This window comes from Dipodomys merriami, unplaced genomic scaffold, assembly GCF_024711535.1.
Source record: "Dipodomys merriami isolate MVZ:Mamm:240054 unplaced genomic scaffold, mDipMer1.0.p SCAF_3, whole genome shotgun sequence".
In the NCBI taxonomy this organism is placed as follows: Eukaryota; Metazoa; Chordata; class Mammalia; order Rodentia; family Heteromyidae; genus Dipodomys; species Dipodomys merriami.
Genome location: NW_027204492.1, coordinates 36177936 through 36198355, shown reverse-complemented (window position 1 = coordinate 36198355; position 20420 = coordinate 36177936). Strand labels below are relative to the sequence as shown.

At 45.5% G+C, this 20420-nt stretch overlaps 1 protein-coding gene across 4 annotated transcripts in view; it reads left to right on the top strand.

Annotated features, from left to right (window-relative positions):
- The window catches only part of Tmem164 (transmembrane protein 164), a 181752-nt gene extending 168269 nt beyond the window's left edge, over window positions 1-13483 (top strand). For all 4 annotated transcript variants that reach the window (XM_070039912.1, XM_070039910.1, XM_070039908.1 and 1 more), the window contains exons 6-7: window positions 7462-7562; window positions 9206-13483. In XM_070039912.1, the coding sequence (XP_069896013.1) occupies window positions 7462-7562; window positions 9206-9412 (308 nt within the window). In that variant the 3' untranslated portion in view covers window positions 9413-13483. The remainder of the gene's footprint in view (window positions 1-7461; window positions 7563-9205) is intronic.
- The last annotated feature ends 6937 nt before the right edge of the window (window positions 13484-20420 follow it).

Genomic DNA, 20420 nt, shown 5'->3' with positions numbered 1-20420 from the left:
TTTCTTTTTTTTTTCCTCAGTGAAGCAGGAAGCCAAAGCAAGGTCGTTTGAGTGTGGCTGAGATAGAAATATTAAAGGAAAGAAAGGGATGATATTAAATCGTGGTCTAGGAGAGGGAGAGAGTGAATGGACCCAGGGAAGCAGAGTATGATTGCCTGGCAACATGAATGGTGCACTTGAGGTTTTTGCTCACGAATTTGAGAGGAGAACAGTCAGAGCTATTGTTTATCTCTAGCCATGTTCAGCTTGGTTGGGAGAGACAAGAGGAAGAGAGAGCCTGAGATTTAGCCAAGGCTGAGGGGGTTGCAGATAAGGGGAACAGTAGCGTCAAAGATGTCTTCTGGGCCATGGGATTTATGGTGGGAAGAAGACAGCAAAAAAAAAAAATGGGTAGGACCAATGGCTTCACATACCCCAGTGAGGAAGAAGTGTGGAGGCCACAGAGGAACTGGACAAGAAAGAGGGGGTAGTGATGTTTGAAGAGGAATGTTTGGTTCTAGATTAGGAAGGGGCCACAGCTACTTGTAAGTATATAGTATTAGGCATGACCATGAAAATGGGTAGCTGAGAGGACAGGCTCTGTAGAGGGAAATGATTCTAATGTGAGTGAGGACCCAAATACTTGCTTACTTTCATTATAGTTCCTTTAAATATAAATGATCACATATGGCTACTGGCTACCCTGATTCACTGGTTGGTGTCAGCAATTGAACAACTAACATTATCAATCTCTTTTTAAAAATTATATTTTATTGTCTTTAAGTAGTTGTACAAAGGAATTGCTATTCACCAATCAGCTTATGAGTATAATGCATCTTGATCACTGTCACCCCCTTCCATCATTCTCCTCATTCCTCCCAACCCCACTCCCCTCAATTTTCTTAACTTCATAGGACATACACTGAGTATTATGACTGCATTCTCCTCTGCTTCCTTTCTTCATTTGTCGTTCTTGAATTGTGACACTCTCTCATCTTCTAGCATATACCTCTCTCTTAGTTCTGTGGTTGCATGTTGAATTTTGTTGTCAGTCTTCTCCTATGGGTCCCCGAGTCTGCCAACCCCTTAAATGTTGCCATTTTCCAAGCCCCATCTTTGATCCTGTAATCACATTCCAATGACTCTTCCTTGTTAATCTTATTCACATGACTGTTTCCAGGCCATGCCTCTCTCGTAAGTGCTACATGAGACAGCCACAGCCTAATGGAGACGTGCTGGTGTAGCCTCTGGGGCATTCAGTGACAGCATGCCCCAGCATGAACTCACCTCTCCCCCAAATGAACTCTTCTCAGTTCCTGAAGCCACAGACCTGGAAATCACCAGTGATGTCACTCTTCATGCTTGGCAAATTACCAAATTATTTGTCACTGGAGCAGTGTCTGGGCCTGTCTTTATTCCCACTTCCCTCCAGCCCATGCTGCTGCTGAAGCAATCCAGGTGGATGAAATAGAAACCTGACCTTTTTACTCTCCTGTTGAAAACCTTTCCATGGCTCCACTCCCACTCCCAGTGCTCTTCAAATCTCACCTCAACCATCCCTTCCTCCAGCTTTTTTTCCTCAGCATCTATAATGATACTCACTATGCTGATCTTGCTACAGCAGGTCTCCATTCACTTGTAACAAGCAGAGTTACTCTCAGCCCATCAGAGATGTCCAATGAGTGGCTAGAGCAAAGAAGTGAATGAGTCAAAGAAAGCAGGAAGAAAATGAGGGAATGGAGATGCTACTCTCACCAGTCTCTGTCTTTGGTTTATGTCCTCCCAGAGTGGTCATGTAGCATGAGAGAAAGGTCCCCAAGGAGACCTCTTGGGTTAATATAATTATCTTGGTTCCTAACACTCAAAAAACTTCCTTCTGGCAGAAATGGAGCTTAGAGAAAGCTATTTTCTTGGTTCCCTTCCCTGCCCCCACTTCCCACACATTGGTACCTTTCTAGATAACATGCTTCTATACTCTTGGGATAGAAGATACTAGCAGAAAATGTCACTTTTTTCCCTTAAAGTAGAACAGAAATTTTTATGTGTCTAATATTTCTGGAAGTGTTTAAGTTTCTTTTCCTTTTGAAGGAAACTGGTTTTTTACTAGAATTATCTCAAGGGCCATATCCAGGTATCCAGCAAAGAGAATGATATGAGTTGAGTACAATTTGCATATATCAAGTTGACTATCTGTGCTCAGGCTGCTGCTTCTCTGTATTTATTTATTTTTCAATGAAATTGAATAGCTTATCTTGCTAGCAGAAAAAAAAAGAGCTAACAGCAGTGATAGGATAGTGGAAGCCGTAGTCTCCTTTCAAAGACAAAGGCCACCTCTTCCCCAGATTCCCTTCCTCCTTCCCATCTTTATGAGATTTCAGATGATTGTGGTCACTGGTAAAAATAACAGCTGCTGTCTCTGTGACAGCCAAGCTGCCATGACTCCTTTTTTTCCTCATAGTACTGGAGTTTGAACTTGGGGCCTCATACTTGCTAGGCAGGCACTCTACCACTTGAACTATGCCAACAGCCTTTTTGCTTTGTTTTTTTCCCCCCTCGAAATAGGGTCTTTCATTTCTTCCTGGAGCCTAACCTCAGAGTGTGACCCTCTTGTAGTACCTCTGACATAGCTATAATTATAGATATGAACCACCACCAAAAAGCTAGGCTTGTTGACTGAGATGGGATCTTGCTAATTCTTTGTCTAGACTGACCTTGGAATTGCAGTCCTCCCAATCTTCAACACTTGAGTACTTGGGATTACAGGCCTAAGCCACCACATTCAGCTGCCACTTCTACTTTTTGACATTTCTTATATTCCATTCTTTATCCCTGAAACATGGATCTACTTTGAGGTCACACACAGGACAATGTACTTAGAAAAGGAGTAAGAATTGCTCAGGTACCTTCCTGTAGGTAGTGGCAAAGGCAGAACCCAAACCCAATGTTGTCTGACCCTCAAGGCTTTTTTTGTGTGTGTGAGGCTTTTTTTTGGGGGGGGGGTCTGGTCATGAGGCCTGAACTCTGGGCCTGGGCGCTGTCCCTCAGCTCTTCAGCTCAAGGCTAGCACTCTACCACTTGAGCCACAGCGCCACTTCCAGCTTTTTTCTTTTTGCTTATATGGTGCTGAGGAATTGAACCCAGGGCCTCAGGCATGCAAGGCAAGCACTGAGCCACCTTCCCAGCCCCCCTCAAGGCTTTTGATTGTAAGCTACTGAGTTGTAGTTTTTTTTTTTCCTTTTTAGTCAGTTTTGGGCTTGAACTCAAAAGTCTTGTATTCTTGCTCGGCTGGTGCTCTACCACTTAAGCTATGCCTTCAAACAAGCTTTTTGCTAGATAATTGGAAATGGAGTGTAGCAAACTTTACTGTTTGGGTTGGCTTTGAACCTAGATTCTCCAGATGTCAGCCTACTGAGTAGTTAAGGTTACAGTTATGAGCCACTAGTCATGGCTTTTTAATTGTTTTTATGTTTGTATTGCTCCATGTATTGCCTTACATTAGCTGTTGCTAACAAGGACTGATTTCTGCACACCTACATAATTTGCTCATTGTTTGAATGGTAGTAGGCTGTTGCACAATCTTGAGGCATCATAGTTTACTTACCTCTTCATTTTGTTTCCAGATTTCCAGTGCTATAAGCAATATAGATATAAAATTCTTTGTGCAAATATGGACAGTATATTATTTTTTAAGGTATAGGATCACAGTCTTCAAAGTTGTAGTATTGAGCCAAATGGAGTTATACAAGCCTGTACCATTTATTTGCCAATACAAGAATTGTTTCGGCATGTTTACCATGTACTCGTTGCTGAGGTGAAGTGGAGTTTCAGAACCGCCCCTCCTCCTCTGAGCTCTCAGTGTGATATTGGGCAGATGATGTAACATGGAAGGAATGGGGTGAATGTGGGGCTTTGGGCAAGGTGTACTAAGAGTGCTGAGCAACATGTCCTCTGTTAGTTTCTGAGTGTTCTTCCCTTATAGCGTGATGCATGGCAGGGTCAGGGGCCACAGTGATGCAGAGATGGTGCATGGTGAGAGAAAGGCTGTCCCACTTGAAGCCTTCCCCAGGAAGGTCTGCTGAGCTACCTCTTGGCTGAGGTCACTATCCCACAGCATCTACTCTCAATCCTCTTCTGAAGCCTGCTCCTGGCTCATGAGGCCTGCAGTGCTGCCCAGGTGCCACTAGGGGAAGCTTAGCAGGAGCCTAGGGGAGGAAGGGAGCCTGTGGAACAATAGCTGGTGGATCTAGCAATGGGTTGTGCCTGCAGTAGTAACCTGAGCACCTGCCAGCTTTCCAGGTCCCTCCCATCTTCTTCTGTGTGTCCCTAGCAGACAGGCAAGTGCACACATTCTTGGTGAACCCCTCAATGCATTTTTGCAAATCAAGCCTGTGTTGGATGCAGGGAAGACAAGAGTGTGACAGGAACTGGGTCTCAGAGCATGCTAAGGTTAGAGAGTAGGGAGACAAGAAAAGAGACAATTCAACTTGGAGGTCTAGACAAGTGGCAGCAGGGCCTTTGAGCACATCTGAGAGCCCATTTCCCCAGAGCTCTGTTGTCATGATTGGCTGTCACATTGCCTGTCCCCCACCCTCAATTTCTCCATCTATAAAATGGAGAAACAAGATCTATGTCCTCAGAGGCCCTTCTGACTCACATGTTCCACGAGCCTCTCTCTTGTTCCTAAAGCAAGTTAAGCTTCCTGCACAGAAGACTCTCCTGGCTTTAGTCACCCCATCTCCTTCCTCTCTTCCCATCTACCTCCCCTGCTTTATATGATGTTACTTTGGTGTTGTATACCTGGCCTTCTTCCAATATCAAAGTACAAAAGTTCCCATGCTTTTGGTTACCACTGTGTGCTGCATCATCCACATCTAGATGTTCACTTCATCCTCTTCATTGAGTTTGTGACTCACATTATAAAAATAATCAAAATCCATTAAATCCCAGATACACCATGACCTATTATCAGCATTTGTTAAATCCCATGTCACTGTAACCTACTATCTCATCTGATCAACAATCCTGTGAATTAGGTAATACTGTTCCATTTTGTCAATGAGTAAAGGTGATTTCAAGAAAGACTAAGATTTCTCAAGGTCCTAAAGTTGGTGAGGTTCCAGTCCCTACACTTATTCATTGCACCCTGTTTCCTACGGGACACCATAGGCACATTTTCACATGGACATTCTTCTATACACACTTCAATTCAACGTGTTTAAAGTGGACTTCACCATTTCCCTACCTCTAGCTGCAATCTGCCTTTGCCTCTTCTCCATTGCAAGGAAGGGTATTACTAACCCAGTGAGGGTCAAGCCAAGGCCCTGAGAATGTCTGTGATTCCTCTTCCTTACTCTCAACATCCAGCCTTGTACCATATTGGTGATTTTCTCCTTGCTTTACTCTCTGTGCTTGTCTTTAGAAGCCATTTTGTCCTCTCCAGGTTCCTGTATCTATCTTTTTGCCACTGGACCTCTACTCTCTCTTGCTCCAGTCATCCCCTGCACATTTGTGTAGGGTGATCTTATACAAGCAAATGTGTGAGCCCAGCACTCATCTGCCACTTGCTGTCTTCTTTGTTCTACAGTACAGCTGAAAGCTGGCCACCCAAGGGCTGAAATGCATCCAGAAGATATATTTTGTTTGGTCTACTGAACATTCTTAAAATATTTGAAATTAGTTGCTGACATTTAAAAAAAGGAAATTCCATATAAAGGTTCATATTTCTAGTTTCTCTTGAAAAAAAAAAACAAATCAAAACAACACAACAATAAAACTAAGCACCTCTTTTTCTGCAGTTTTGCAGGGCAGTGATTGGTGGAGGTGAGTGGTAGCTGCCTCTTAAAAGGGTTCTGGGTTTTCTGGTTTGCCAGTGTTCATATTCATCCGTGTCTCTTACACTCTGGTCATGTCCCTGCTTCTTATCACCTGCTTAGATTTGAGGTGAGCTCACAATCCTGCTGTATGTCATGAAGTCCAAAGCCCTCAGCATGATTCCTATGGTCCCACAAGGCCCATCCAGGGGCAGAGCAGCCCTGGCAACCCCCGTGTCTCACCCATGTGCCTTCTGCTCTCTTCTGTGACCCCACTGAATTCTTACCTATTATTTTTGGGATGGCCTCAACTCATTTCTACCTGTATACAGGCAGCTGCATTGGAAGGCTCTTCTTGAAGTCCCATTTGTCCTTCATGATTCTGTTGCAATATTACTTCCATCAAGATACATCTCTTGCTCTGTGCCCCTCTCAAGCTGAATTTTGTCTTTCTGTAACATGTGTCACAGACGTCAGTCAACACCCAGCTCCACTGTATTGTAATCATTGTTGTGAGTCTAGATTGCAGGGGGCTTACTTCAGACTATGGTACTTAATAACTATAGGATGCACGGGTGAATTGAAAACACTGCTCTAGGATATGATGTCACCCCTGCTTCCTTGGGATGAATTAGCTCCAGGTCTCTAACTTCCTCAGATAACCACCTCAAGTCTATGTTTAGAGTGATAGTACACTTTAAACCTTATCCCTGCTCTGTAAGCTCAGGAGTACAACTAGGCCTCCAGAATGGTGGTTCCCAGCGGTGATGGAGGGAATGCATCTGTCTCAGTGGTGCCTGGGAAGGAGATATTCAGTGGCTGGGAAATGATATTCTACTTGAGGCATAATGGACATAAGACATCTAACAATCATTGAACGTGCTCCCTGGGCCAGGCCTTTGGGAAACTGGGACTTGGGGAGTTTTTCCACAGTCAAATGAGCCAATTCGAACCCAAATCTGTCTAATTTCAAAGTTTGCATTCCAGCTAGGTGCTGCTAGCTCACGCCTGTAATCCTAGCTACTCAGGAAACTGAGATCTGAGGATCATGGTTCAAAGCCAGCCCAAGCAAGAAAAAGCCAAAAATGGAGCTAGTAGAGCACCAGCCTTGAGCAAAGAAAAAGTTCAGGGACAGCGGTCAGGCCCTGATTTCAAGCCACAGTACCATCAAAATAATAAAGTTCACATTCCTAGTTAATATAATATACATTCTCAATGTCACCGGATCAAAACTGTATTAATTAAAACTACATGATTTTACAAGCAGTGTGATCCCAAGTATCAATTTTAAAAAAGGAAGGAAAATCCTGAGGCATAACTGGCATGCAGACACACTCATGTGTTAGCAGGGCTTGTATTCCAATAGTAGAATATTGGGAATTTTTTTCTACTTTTACTCTCTTCTTCCTACTTTGTAACATTCTACAGTACCTTTAATGAGCATGTATTACTTTTATAATCAAAAATCTTCTCTTTGTAATGGCCTAGCATGGACTAGCAGAACACAGGAAGAGGTGGCCTCATGTACCCAATGAGGCTCTCATAGTAGCAGTTACTGATGGATTGAAATGAGCCATGAGCAGATTGCAGCTGTGACTTCAACCCTTGCCCTCTGTGTGGGCAAAGAAGTGAGTAACTTCCTCCTATCTCACCATCTCTGCTCTTCCTCCAGGTGCTTATACCCCAGAGCCCCTCAGCAGCTTCCGGTGGGCTCTTCTTTCAACTGGCCTCATGTTCTTTTACCACTTCAGCTTCCTACAGATCCTCGGCCTGGTAAGTTTGGTTATAGCCCCTTCTCTCCCCTCTGTTTGCAGTTCTCCATAAATCTTGATAATCCCAGTTGGCGCTAGTGTATCATTTTGTTTTGAAAATACAAGATGTGAAAGGCCAGGATGTCAGATTGTTGTGTCTGGGATGCTGATTTATGATCCACAGCTTTGGCCTCTCCAAAGAGTTTTTGAATACTTCAATAATGGCTGTTCTTCCATCCTTGGAGAGGCAAGAATGCTTTTCAATCATGGCCACTTGGGTTGGAAATACTGAGCGGCAATAAGGCAGTGGTTTGCTGTATACTTCATGGGGAAGCCTCTGACCTTGGGTCCATTTTGAGCCTTCTCCTACATCCCTTAGCAGGCACTGCCCTAAGCAGTATGGCCAGTAAAATGTGGTGTTGGGGAACAAGCATGACATTCTGTGGGGTTTGAACTGCCTGGAGCATGGAGAATGTTTGAGTTATCCAAAGCCCCAAATCGCCGATATTATGAAGATGTATGCCAGTGGCACAGAGATCAGGACTGAGCATGGGGTCAGGAGACCCAAGTTCAAATCCTGGCTCCACCACTACTCTGGATGGGTCACCTCACCTTTGAGGGCAAAGCGTTTTCTACCTCATGATAACATGGTCTCCAAGTGCAGCCTGACTCCCTGAGAGGTGGTGAGGACTTGTCTTTAACATGTAAAGACTTGAAGCGTGCTGGAAAGCAGGTGGCTTGGCCATCTTCAGGGGCAGAGTGGCATGTCTGGTTCTATGTAGGTGGCATTAATATAACATCAGCCATGTGGAGTCTTGCGCGACTTTGCATGATGGGAGTGTGTAACCACTGTCCTTTGTGGAAGTGGTCACTTTCTCTTCTTCACCCTGGTGAATGGCTCTGCTCTGGTTGGCCAGAAGTGGTCTGAGTTCCTTGCCAATAGCATCGATGCTTGCCATGCTTATGGAAGGGCTCAATGTGACTCAAACCTGCATACACCCCTCTTTACCTCTTGGTGTACCCCACTGATAACCTGGATTCCAGAGACATCAGTGGCTCATGTTACCATAAATACTATGCTCCAGCCATGCCTCCTTTAGGGAAGGCTCCAGTCACCCCACTCCATTCATTTCATGATTCCATTTAGGTGCTACGTCCCTCATGGAACCTCTCTGTATTCAGCCCCATTCTGTCCGTCACATCTGCTCCTCAGACCTCCCCATGGCATGAAAAGCTTGTGGGCACCATCTGCTTTGAGGTCAGATACAGTAAATAACCATCCCCACTTGATGGACTGACAGGATGTGGAGGCAGGGACCGTGTTGTTAACTGCTCTTTTATCTCATAATGTCTCTCCAGGGACTAGGTACATAGTGATTCTTAGGAATGGAGAAGGCCTCGGAGCCCACCCCCTCTCCCCCACCGGAAAGCAAGACGGAGCCAAACCTAACGGCTTTTCCATCAGACAACCCAGTCAACACCTCCAAAAGGCTTTAGTCTCAGCCCACTCAGCAAACCTAGGGCACAGAAATATCTTTATGAACAGGTGGAGATTGGTCAATCCCACCTTGTCTAGTCCCCCACTAGGTAGAGATGGCTGAACTGGCAGAAACCAGAGAAGCCAAAGGATGGCGAACGCTCACTCTCCCTCCCTTGTCCCTGCAGGTCACCGAAGTGAATTTGAACAACATGCTGTGTCCGGCCATCTCAGACCCATTCTACGGCCCCTGGTATCGCATCTGGGCCTCGGGACACCAGACTCTCATGACCATGACCCACGGGAAGCTGGTCATCCTGTTCTCATACATGGCTGGGCCCTTGTGTAAATATCTGCTGGATTTGCTCCGGCTTCCAGCCAAGAAAATAGACTGAAGGTGCTTGGTTTTGGTTTTGTTTTGGGGGTTTTTTTGGTGATTTTTTTTTCCTCCCTAAGGAAGCAAATCCTGACTTGACTTGGAGAACACTCAGTCCTTGATGAAATCATTGGAGAGGGCAGTAGGATGTTTGGTGTATTTCTTATTTTCTTCCTCTCTGTCCCTTTCTTCCATCATTCTTCCTTCCCCAGCTCCTATCCCTCTAGGATGTCTCCTTGTGCCTAGGCATGGTGCTAGGGGCTAGGTCTTCCCCCCCCCCCCTTCCCTCTCCTTGGCTCTGTCTTCCTGCTCTGCTCTGAGTGGCCTTACACAGGGAGGTAGTAGTCTTGGCTCCCTCACCCTGCTTGTTGGTGCTTTAACAACAGCTGGTTGAGGAAACAGGGAACAACAAGCAGTAATTCTTCCAGCATCCAAGTGACAAGTTTAGTTGGCATTTCATTTCTCCACTGCCAGGGACCTCCAGTCTCTTGCTGGGATCCCCCTTTGTCTCCAGCACAGTCCCCGTCCTAAGGGGACTGAGGCCTTGTTTATATACCAGCAGCAAGTCCAGAGTGAAGGGATTTCCCAGCTCATGGCTAAAATAGAATTGGCCAGATTCTTCCCACTACTGTCCCATGATTCAAAAGCAGGGAGCCCCTCAGCCTTGCTCCATCAAAACACTGCCTAGAGTGGGAAGTGAGAATGTCATGCACTCCACGTTTGAGATCCCATTGAGGGGGTTAGAGATCTGTTGCATTGGCAAATCTAAAGCAAAAAGGAAACAAACCATATATGCCACACCAGGCAGGACCCTAACAACTGCCCACAAAAGCTGAGAACTGAACATATCCCAATGAAAAGTGAGTGACAAAAGTAAATTAATCAAAGCAATTGATAACTTGAGCAAACTGATTCAAATCATGTTCCATGTTCATGGTGATAATAGGCATGTGACCCTCCACTTGTCTTTCTTCTGTCTGTGTCTCAGAAGCAGCTTCAAGGAAGCGTGTGCTAGGATTGAGGCTTGGGCTTACTTTTCTTTTGTGTTTGTATGGTTTTGTATGTCTGAGTTGGGGTAATTCTTTCATCAGGACCCTATTCTGGAAGGTTGCATAGGCTCTATAGGGTCTTACAGGGTATGGCCACACTCTGGTTTGGGAGGCTGTAACTCTTGCCTGTTGTTTCCCTAGGGCCATGTTTCTTCAATGCAGCTAGATTCAACACAGGGGTGGTCACCCCATACCCCTACTTGATCTTCCCCCAAGGCCCACATCTAGAGTGAAAGGGAACTCCAAAGGGACTATGTAGTTCCTACAAGTAGAGGAGGGAGTATCAAGTACTCTGAAAGAGGGGACTTTTCACTCAATTATACATGGACCTCAAGAAGGGAGACAGACTTCTACTAGGAATAGATCTGTTTAAGACTAGAAAAGTTCATTCATTGACTACCCAGTTGCCCTGGACCAGTGCCAATGTTAGATATAGATTGAACTTTGGTGATCAGTGGCACAATTTTAGAAATGGACCTATCGGAGGCAGTAGCTGTACAAATCTCAGAGTAAGTAGAAACCCATGGAGGAAACTGTGGGAGCCAAGATCTACTGGCATTGAAGCAATTCACCCAAGGGCATGGGGAGAGGAAAAGAGAACATCATGTGTCCTTGGCCTTGCCTTGAACAAATTGGGCTGTGACACTTGGATTTTCTGTCCTCTCTAAGGGCCCTGCCAAGCTTTTCTTAGTGCCTCTCTCCCTAGGACTGACTGCCTGCCAGAGGAGGTACCTCTTGAGTAGCTATATTTGACTGACCTTCCTATCAGGCTGTAGCCTGTAGGTCCAATTGGGGAAGAATTGTGTGTAAGACTGTAATAAACCCTGGCCCTCTGTAGGAGAGGTTGGGAAGATGACCCCCTGGGGTCCTGGCCTGACCTCTGCAAAAATATGGAGCTTCTACAGGTAGAATATCTATGTCTGAGCTGGGGACCAGCTCCAGAATGCCCTGGTGGTGTTGGGGTACAGGTCTTCTCTTCTTCCTCATCTCAGTGGCACAACACAGATGGCTAGTCATGAGACTTTCTCTTACTGGCATGCCTCCAAAATCTTGCCTTTGCCCTGGCTACAGCTCAGTACCCCCATCCTGGCAGCTACTTTCTAGTGAACAAGAGAGAAAAATGGAAAGTCATGTTCCCTGAGATAGCCAGGCCAGAGTCAGATACATTTGTCAGGAGAAGGGGAAAGGGGAGATGCAGGAGGACAGGTTGGATCCCAAACAAGGAAGCTGAAGGAACAGATAGTGTACCCCTTCCCCAGGCTCCAGAGTGAGTCAGCCTGGATTTAGGGGTGTTGGGAAGCAGCAAGCATCCAAAGTGCTCTGAGGCTCACTCTTACCCTGGGCCAAGCCCGTGTGAAAAGAGATAACCTGGCCAGACACATGGAAGCTTGCCTTAGGGATGGCCCCCCCTATTTGTCCAACAAGCAGTCTGCTACTGGCTCTGGTACAGGAGCAAGGGGGAACCACAGTTTGCACACTGAGGGGACCAATGGGCCCTGGATTCCCAATTCCTGAGGGTTTTCCTGCCAGTACCAAGGCTGTTCTCAAACCACCTCAGCCCTGTTTCCATCTGCCATCTGCCATCTGCCAGTGTGTGATGGCTCTGTGTGTGAGAGAGTATTCATAGAGGTGGCCAGTTTCCTTTCAGACAACCACAGGAATGGAAAGGAGTGCTCTCATATGCCCCTGGGCAGCTGTGGTCAATGATCTGGGACAATGAGCACAATCTCCTGAGCTGGCCAACTTACGGCTTCATTCTGAATTGCAGAGAGATGGTCACGCCTACTTAAAGTCTTTCTCACCCTAGTATTTGGTTTCTTATGCCCAAGACCTTGCCTAGCATCCTCTCAGAGGCATGATGACATGTTCCTCTGCCAGCCTATGAGGCACTACAGAAGTTCTGAAGCCACAACATCCCTTTCTCTGTCTCGGTGGACTTCTAGCACTCACCTGAACTATTGGTGCCCTGTGCCCTACAAGACCTTAGCTTAGCTGTTATACCATCTGTTTTGAAGTAGCCTTCACCAGGGTTTAGAAATAATGTGATTATTAATGATTCAGTGTCCTGTGACAGTCATGATCACACTCCCCCCATAGATTTCACAGTAGTGGCAGGGCTCTCTGCGCCAGAACTGGCTTGGTCAGTTTCCTGGGCTTGGTTAGCTGGGCTCCTAGGAGGCAGAATGTCTTGTTCTGCCACAAAAACTCTCCAGTGTTATCTACACTGTTCAAAAGAGGAACTCCTTCATAGTTTTACCTACATGGAAGGTCTGGGAAGGTATGGTAGGACAAGGTAGTGGTATTGCCTTTGGTCTTTCATGAGCCTGCGGGTCCTTGGCAATGCTCCAGACTGGTATGGGGTCTCCTCCCTTCTGCCCTGCATTCCTTGAGGTGGACATTGGTGAAAGGACTCAGCCTTCTCTTCTGTACATAGATAGAATAAGCCGATTCGTGCTCAGGACAACCCAGTCACTTGCAATTGCTCTTTTCTGGGACACTTTTCTAAAGTGGTTTGGTACCAAACAACCCAACCCCACCCCCACCATGACATAAAAACCCAACAACACAAAAGTCATTTCAAGCAGAGATTTACTTTGGAAACTCTTGCTTACTTTGCGTGTCAGTGTTGTTTTCGTGGTGAAAGGTTTCTTCATTTCCATGGATAGAATTGTAGCTAAAGGAACTAGATAGGCTGGTGTATAATTATTCCTACTGGGACACTGGCAATGCCTCTGTCCCTCTTGCCTGCCCCCAGTCCTTATTTCCCCAAGCTGGGATGGCTGTACCCTGGGCCAACCACCCTCTGTACCTTCCTCCCTCCAGACAGTGGCTCCCATCAGAACCAGTCTCTAATGCCCCTAGACCTAGGTATTCTTTGTCAGTCTTGTTCTTGGGTGCTCTATGCCCCCCTCCCACCCAGTTTGCTCTCTTCTTTGGGTATTTTGTAATGTGTTTTCTCCGTTTTGTAAAAATCTTTGATTGTATGAAAGTGCTCTCTGCATTCACCTTTGGAAATAAATGGTCCTTCATTTGTGGACTTAGCATTTTAGTGTCAGGTGTTTCTGTTGCCGAATATTACTGAATGAAAAGAAACAGTCACCGTGGGACATTCTATGGCAATGTTCTCTTCACTCACTGTTATGAAAACATGCAAGAGTCCTGGCCTTACTTCCCAGCTCCGTCTCAGAAGGCCTGATAAGTAAACAAAAGAGGTTGTTTGTTGGCCTTATACACCATGGAGGACCCTCAAAGAGTGGGTTGGCCCCAGGAGCAGTATGGTTGTTTGAATGCTCTGCCTACTCGCAATGGGTTGCCAGTGGCTCAGCAGGCCATTTTTGGGCTCTCTAGGCCCCATGGTGTTTTGGGCCACATTTCATGACTGAGGTCAAGAGGACAACTTTGAAACCAAATATGTTGCTTTCAGGCCCACAGCCCCTGAGTATCCTCCTTGCCAGCGTGTGCTGGAGGGCTGGGAAGGGTGTGAGCAAGATTATCCTTTCCTTCAGGGAAGTGAGCCCTGCTTTCCCAGGGCTACCCATAGTACCCATTGCCTTCCAACCACCTAGAGGTCCCACTCCATCTTTTGCCAGTTGCTGCAGCTTCTAGATGAGACACACCAAGCCATAGGGCAGTCAGGGTGGGTGGATCTTCCCATTTGCCAGAAGTGGCCCTGTAAACATGGTCTAGAAACTACCAGCTTGAGAAAAGCCATTCATCACTTGGTACCCCAGGATCTCCATCTGCTCATCCATACTTCCAACTGTGCCAGGAATGGTATTCTGTCCTTTCTCCACACATTCCCTCCACAGCGACCATGGATGCTCTGTTCCCAGAGTTGACTGCTAATTAATGTCCGTTTGACTATGAAACACAGATTCCACTTAGGCTCACTAGAAATGGAGGAGCTACAGATGGAAAGGAGTTTTGTTAGACTCCGTGATCTGTGTGCCTTACTCCTTCCTTTGCTGGGATTGCTAGGGAAGGGACCCCACTCTTAAGAGAAACTGCAGGAGAGCCAGGGAGTAATGTAGAAGGCAGAGAGAAGGTGAAATCTATGACTGCAAAGCAGAGGAGTCAAGGCCATGGGAAAGACCCTACACAGTGTCAAGACAGAGTCAGAGGCTGGGAGTATAGTGGTCTCGGCATGAGGGGCCAGACAAGAATAGGTGGGAGAGGGTGGGAGAAAGAAGCTACTAAAGACGTAATGAGGGAAGTTTATTTCTGGCCTTCACAGAATTTCCTTTTTAAGAAAGTGTCCTGCCAAAGGCCACTGCCATCCCTCCCTAAGACTGGGGCTTCTGGCCCTGTGGTCCATTCCTCCTATAGTTTGGTCTGCCTCCTGCATGTCCCAGCCTTTCTAATGCAAATCTGACTTCCTCACTAATCTGAGCTTCTCATATGGAGGCTAGAGCACAGGCTATGGGTAGTTTTAGCTTCCTTTCTTACTCCCACACTCCCCCAAAGAAGCATGCATGGAGCCCTCTTGCTCCAACCCTGTTCACTACTTTGTAACTCCTTTGTTTACTTAGCCTTTGAACTGTTCCATTTTTCTCAGTTTCCCATTCTCTATCTCCATCCTAGTCTCAGCTCCAATGCTGGCCATTTTGTGCAGGTCTCCATGGAGCTTCAGTTCAGTATCCACTTTGCTCTTAAAGCACCCAGTGCTCCCTATAAGCGCTATTTGCCTCCTTAGGTCTCTCAGGGCTGGGCTCTACCTGTCTTGAGTCCTTGAGGGAAAGATGGTCTCTGATTCAAGGTCTAAGGTATTTGTTTCATAAAAGTATTGTGTGAAAACCATGAAGTGTGGCTCAGATGTGGAGCCAGTGCTTATCATGCCCAGTGCTCTTGGTTTGATCCCCAGTATCCACTGTAGGCCAGATAAAGGTACTCAGCAACCAAGAATCTACCTGAGTCATAAAAAGTGGTTGGAGATTTCATTGTCACCAAGGAAGACATAAGCCATTGCTTTTCCCTTGAATTCTCTTGTGTATGCCTGGGATGTTATTGTTTTTCCTCTCATGCCAGGCTTTTTACTCATGACATATTTCCTGCTTTTCTTCTGGGCTCTGTGTAATTGCTATTTTGGGCCAGGAGATGCTTTTGTGAGGGGGGCGGGCAGTAAGCCCAACTGTTTTACCCAACCTTTCTCCAGCCCTGGCTAAGGGGTGAGAGTTGCTCTTCTATCACCTAGGTAGCAGTATATTCGCATCCAGGTGACCTCACTTCTTCTCCAGGGAATACTATGTAGGTAGAATTTTTTTTGGCTTTTTCTGAGTATGCTGGTCCTGGGGCTTGAACTCAGGGCCTGGGCTCTGTCCCTGAGCTTCTTTTTGCTCAGGACTAGCATTCTACCACTTCAGCCACAGCTCTACTCCAGCCTTCAAGTGTTTTATTGGAGATAAGAGTTTCATGGACTTTCTTGCTCAGGCTGCCTTTGAACCATGATCCTCAGATCTCAGCCTGCTAAGTAGCTGGGATTACAGGTGGTAACCATCAGCAACTGTCTTGTTTATGGCTGTGTGTGTGTGTGTGTGTGTGTGTGTGTGCCCTAGTACTGTGGCTGTGTGTGTGTGTGTGTGTGTGTGTGTGTGTGTGTGTGTGTGCCCTAGTACTGTGGCTGTGTGTGTGTGTGTGTGTGTGTGTGTGTGCCCTAGTACTGTGGCTTGAACTCAGGGTCTCATGTTCTTAATTGGCTACCACTTGAATCATACTTGCACTTCCTGGCTTTTTTTAAAGACAGGGTCTGGTTTTGTTGCTCACATTGGCCTGAACGTTGCTATGTAGCCCAGGCTGGCCTTGCATTCATGATCATCCTGTCTCAACCTCTTGAGTGCTGTGTTTATAGGCATACACCACCACACGTGGCCAGAGTTGACAGGGTAGAAGCCTCACCAGTTCATGGACTTTGTCTCTCACCTCTGTGTAGGGTAGCAAGCAGCTTAGAATGATAATAACCAGGTTACTAGTGAGTTTTTTATTTGGCTTGGTTTGCTAGGGCCAGCAAAGGAGCAGAGAGACCCACAGATATCAATTTGACAAACAGAATGGTTTATCCATCGGATATATGTGGTTCCCTAACTTTGGCAACAGGCAAGACCTTATCCAAATTTAAAGACTCCTGTGACTGCCTACCCTTACTCTGCCCCCAATCAGCATTCTGCCTAGCATTGAAATTCCTCACTGCTGGTATCTGAGCCACCGAACACAGGGACTTTTGAGACTCCTAGATAGAAAAATAGCAGAGATCATTCATTTTGGCAATGGATGTTCTCTGTGGCTGACTCCCTAATTTCAGTCCTGCCCCTCCTTTGTGACAGCCAGTCAGGAACCATGTCATTTCACAATGTAGGCTCAGTGATGAAGGTGTATCTTGTCTTAATATATCACTGCCAAGTAACAGGGGCAATAACATGAACCACAGATCTCTTCTACCATATAACCATCCAACTCCAGCCCCACTTGTGTGCTAGCCACCAGTTCCCCTGCTGGTTCTCCACCCCACCAATCCTTCCCAGAAAGCTACAGAGGTCTCTACCTTTGCCTTGTCTTCACCATCTCTTTCTCTCATGCTCAGGAGCTCTGAGTTCTCGGTTATTGCATTTTTAGAAAGACTTGAGCTCTCTAGCATTGTGCCCCATGTAAAATAAACATGCAGGGCCAGGTCACCACACCTCTGGTAATACAAGCTTATAACTGTTGCCGTTGTCATCTGAAAAAACGTTTAGAATCTTAATGCCCAGGCCTCACCCAAGATCATAATCCCAAACTTTTTCCTCCTTTTTTTGCTCTTACTTTGTTTACAGACTCTGAGTCATATCTTTGACCTGGCCATCTACATCAGTGCTTTTGTCCAAAATGAAACAGTTATAACACACTGAAAGGTATGAAAAATGACACCTTGATATGACAAGAATAAGACATTCTCCAGAGGGTTAGAAGTTGTTCCTTAGCACCTCAGGGGTTATGGGAAATGCCTTAGAGGCCCTTTCTGGGAATGGCAGATCGATGTGAGCAGAGTGGGTGGCTCTCTGGCCTTCCTTTGTTTCACCTAAGACACCTCCAGTCATATCTGTTTCATCAGGGAAGTTTTTAAAAGCCACTTACAATAGTGGCTGTTCTGTAGAAGTCAGGGAACTCTGTTCCCCTGATTCTCCCTTTCGTAGTCCCTGCTGCTCTTGGCCAAATGAGAGCTCTCTGGTCTCTATTTGGAAAATGGTACTAAATTCCTCAGGCCCTGAATGCTCCACAGGTAGCTGGGAAAAATCCAATGGGATGAGGTATGAGGGACTTTATAAAGTAAGTCTAGTACAAGGGCCCCTGATTTTCACACACCAAGCTTACCAAACATGTTCTTAGAGCAGACGCTTGCTAGGGCTTTGGTTGTATTCAACTTTGTGCCCTGATATGCCATATGTCCTTGGGGGGGGGCAAAAGTGGTAAATTTTTGGTTTTAAGATGTATGTTTCTTTCATGTCTTAACATCTCTAAAACTTGGATAAACTTTATAGTCAGTGTCATGACAGCTTAATCAGTAGTGTGTTTCTCTTTCAGTGGTATATAAAATAAGGGGCATCTTATGACCTAAGCTTAGAGCTGATGGAATACTAGAATTGTTAACTTGGACTCTTCCTCATCTTGCCCTAGGAAACGCCTCTGGAAAAAAAAAATTACAAAGTCAACTTTTAGCATGTGACCTCATTCGGAACACTGTTCTAAAAGGGTGTGATGGTGGTTAAATGCCTATAATCCTAGCACCCAAAAGGGTCAGGCAGGAGAATGAGGTGTTCAAGGTGAACCTGGGCAACACAGGGAGACCCTGTCTCAAAGAACAAAAAAAACACAACTCTGTCCTCTGTGGAAGATTAGGAGAGGCATACTTTCTATTTCCTGCCTAGAGGGGGCCCACTTTGTTGAGCTGTCTCATGAGACAGATGGTTTGTGGGACATCAGAGTGAAGAGAGAGAATGCACCTGCATAAGGAAGCCCATCATGCCAAAAGACAGGAAGGGAGCCAGACAGGCCAGGCCAAGCCAGCCCCAACAACTCTGCTTTCTTTATTTCCCAACCACAGTCTGGCCAGACAGCTCAGGCTGATTCCCCCAGGAACTTTTAAAGCTAGGCATTGCCAGATATGAGGTGAGCGGATGGCAGTAGGGGCACAAAGGCAGCAGAGCCCAGCCAGTCCAGAACCTGTTAGTTTGATGTGAGTGGCTGTCAGAACCCCACACAGGAAGGCGATGATTTCCTTGCTTCTGCAAACAAGGTGGAGTAGGTGAGTCAGGGGCCTTTCAAGGAAAAGCAGAACTTTGGCTTAGGGCAGGAAGCCCAAGCCAGGAGTTCTCCATTGTAAGTGGAAACTGCAGCCAGCCTTCCCTCAGTCTTGGCGGCCTTGCTAATGAAGCTTGGCCCTTGTAACCTTTAGGCCATGCTCTTCTAGAAAAAGAAAGGAGTATCTGTACTATGATCCAGGGATACTTGGATGCAAGAAACTGCTTTTGGAAATTTTCCCCTACAGTGCTTAGCAAGACATGATCAGCCCAGATTACAGCTGCCCTCATGTAACTAGGTTAAAGTGTTGGCCTACTTAGGCCCCTCCTGCTGTGGCCTCCTTCAAAGCTGATGAGGCCGATTAGGGGGCTATTTCTGAGCAATACTCATGCACCCAGAAGCCTGAGGGCAGTCCTCCCCTGACTAGAAAAACAGTAACCAAGGCTGGACAGCTAAGGGCAGAGTTTGCCCTGCTCATGGGACAGCACTGTCATCAGACCTTAATATGTGCTCTTATAAAAGAAACACCCATATAATATCTGGGTAAGCCACTGTATTTTGAATTGCAAAAACCAAACCAACTAATCAGTTTTCAGGAATAGACGTAGGCCTACATATAGGTCGACTATCTCTAGCCCTAGAGAGAGAGAGTGGATGGGTTTTCAGTGATAGTCACTAGCCTTCATTCAGTAGGTTCTGTGCATTTGAGAGAGGTTTTCTAAGCTCAACTGAGCCTCAGTTTGCTCATGTATCAGATAACAAGAATAAGCAGTAAATAAAATACTGAAGATGCTTGACACGGTGCCTGGCAAAACATTATAAGCACTGCTTCCATCAATGTTAAACACCGCCACTACCATCACTCCTATCATAACCACCATAATCACCACCCTCATCCTCATCAAAACACAGAGCAAATGGTAAAAATTCAGCCTCCAGAGCTTACAAACTTGGTTTGAATCCTGACTTTGCCACTTTCTAGCTAAGTGGCCTTGGCTAAGTGACAACTTCTTGGATCTTGATAGAATGATAATTTCTGTAGGCTATTAAAATGTTCTTTGTTCATAGTAAGCACTCAATAAATGTTGACTGTTGTTATTTCAAAAGGTTAATCAAAGTCATTGGTCTCTGGGTATTTGGATGAGGAAGAGATGACTAGGCTAAGCACAGAATTATTAAGGCAGCAAAATTATTCTCTATGATACTATGATGGTAGATACACTTCATAACCCATTGTATGTATGTGTACAATACTAAGAGTTTTAATACCCTAATGTGGGATGATAAGGATGTGACAATGGAAGTTTACCAGTTGTAGCAGATGTATCATTCTGGTGTGAGACATAGCAGAGATTACGTGTGGAGGGATTTTTCATATTTTCTATTCAAATTTGCTGTGAACCTGAAACCACTCTAAAAAATAAAGTCTACTTGAATGGAAAATGGTAAAGAGAGTAACCAAAGTAGACTGTTATACATTTAAAATGTAAACTAAAAATCTCTATGAAGAAAATAACTTTAAAATATAAAGAAATGAAGAGTGAATCAAATGGGTATGACACACATCAATCACAAGAAAGGCACCATTGTATAAATTAAGAAGCAAAATGATATAAGATATATAGAAAACAGCACAGTTAATAATTAAGTTGGTCCTTAATTATTAGCAATTACTTTAAAGATAAGCAAATTAAACTCAAAAACTAAAAG